Here is a 1,981-nt window from a genome sequence, read left to right as displayed (position 1 = left end):
TCTGTTTATTATGCAGTGTATGTATCTCAATACAATTATGTGTTTTTTTTTTTAAGTATAAATAGGCATTTATTGATACAATAAATAAATTTACTTAAATCTGCCTGGTCTACTTAATGCCCGCCTAACCGCCTAGGCGCTAGGTCCTAACCCGTTACCCAACTAGCGTCCAACGTCTTTTAGAACCTTGATTTTTATAGATATCCCAATTACCATCCCTGTAGTTCTTAAAAATTTGATGTGCAAACTTGCTTGAAATGGCTTAACAGGAAAAAAAATGTTCATTAAGAGAATAATGTTTTTACTCTTTTGGCGAACTAATGAAGAATTGTTTGTCCAAAGTTCCATTACTTATACTCTTATTTCGCTTCAAATCAGCAGATGTTTCCTACATGCGGGGCCAATTTTCAGACGATTGGTATGTCATCAGAAATGACCAATTCTGCGTATCTTCAGTTGAATCCAATGCAACAATTGGCATCTTGTGGGTTGGATATGGGGTTAAATTCCACTGATTTGGCGCTTCGAAGAACCATAAGCGCTCCTGGTTCGATCCCCCCCGAACCATTTCTTGACACATCCTGTTTCACTGTAATGTTTTTAAACTCTTGTGTCAGTTATATGGAACCTGTAAAATTTTAGCAATATTTTTATCGAAAATAGTATATGCCACTTGCAGCAAGCCCAACCTACGGCAATTTGGGATGCTGGTTTACAGAACATTTTCAATGTGGAATTTCAACAAGGAAGATCATCCTTTCAATCGCAACCATGTACAGGTAGATAGAACTAATCTTTCTCCTGCATTCTCATACCAATGCCCATAACTCCATTCCTGTAAGATAAGATTATTAGGTTTAACTACCTGTGATAGAGATTATGGACCACATAGACCCACAAATGTCTAAATATTTTGCTTAGGAATTTAGGTCCTTTCTAATTGGGCGAAGAAAAACTTTCCAGATTAGCGTATATTAGCATAGCTTGGAATATCGCTTTGTTGAAAAGAATATTTTTTCTAAATGAATGGTTATCATGCTTTTGCTCCTAAATCAATCAAAAGTAAAGATTTTCTTCTTTTTCTCTGAATGATTACGATCTTGCCTAAACATTATGGATTAGAAAGGGTGAGCAGTTAAAGGTCTGGTGCAATTTGAGTCTGTAATCCACATAATGGTGATGGTGTATATCAAGTCTTAGTCAAATGAAATGGTCCCCACAAGAGAAAGTTTAGGCTCCAATTCACTCAATCAATAATGATGGTGCAATTGATTGGTCAATCATTTTTTTTTTTTTCTGTTGTATCTTTTTGAGTTGAAGTCCGATATTTATTGAAAAATAAGAAAACGTACAAAACTAAGGATAGTATGCTAACAATGGGACTCAATAAAACTTGTCGGATATTTCAATCCGGACTAAGGGAAAATTAGCTATAGAGTTACTCTCATTTATGTTATTTTTGCAGGTTCCATTGAAGGTAGCAATTTAAAGATGGAGATGGTGAATGAAACATCACTCATTTGATTCTTGGAAGAGTTTACTTAATGCAGTGACTACCAGAATATTTTTCTACTCTCTTAAAGTACATAACATTTTATATATATGTGTTGTCTGTATACCTGCAACATAGTATGAAATAAAACAAATTCTCCTATATACCCAAATATCTTCATTGTTTTTATTTCCCTCCTACCCTAATCCTAAACCCTACACTCTAATTTCATATCTTCCGTGCCAGGTCACGAGAATAGAAATATGACGCATAAATGATACAACTCAGTGACACGTAAGTTTTTTGTTCTTTTACAAAAAGAGTGTTGTAGTTGCTCCTCTCCTCCCTTATCGGCCTGGACTTGGGTGGTCATCGAAGGTCCTCACAGCCACTTATCCGAGCTTTTGGGTGGTCCTTATAGATCCGCCCCTACTTTGCACCCCCCCCCCCCCCCAAACAACACACAATTGAAGTGAAAGACAAGTGTTG

At 36.2% G+C, this 1,981-nt stretch overlaps 1 protein-coding gene across 1 annotated transcript; it reads left to right on the top strand.

The window, feature by feature from the left end:
* The first annotated feature begins 179 nt into the window (after positions 1–179).
* LOC125475370 lies at positions 180–1,524 on the top strand. The gene is made up of 3 exons (XM_048580082.1): positions 180–591; positions 680–779; positions 1,466–1,524. Exons 1-3 carry the CDS (start codon positions 382–384, stop codon positions 1,522–1,524), a joined length of 369 nt encoding a protein of 122 aa, XP_048436039.1. The 5' UTR covers positions 180–381.
* Positions 1,525–1,981: the final 457 nt, after the last annotated feature.

This window comes from the organism of the source record quoted next, unplaced genomic scaffold (genome assembly GCF_019419815.1).
Source record: "Pyrus x bretschneideri cultivar Hongxiangsu unplaced genomic scaffold, Pyrus_bretschneideri_v1 Contig142, whole genome shotgun sequence".
NCBI lineage: Eukaryota > Viridiplantae > Streptophyta > Magnoliopsida > Rosales > Rosaceae > Pyrus > Pyrus x bretschneideri.
Note: the sequence above shows the minus strand (reverse complement) of the source record. Positions and strands in the feature narration are given on the sequence as shown.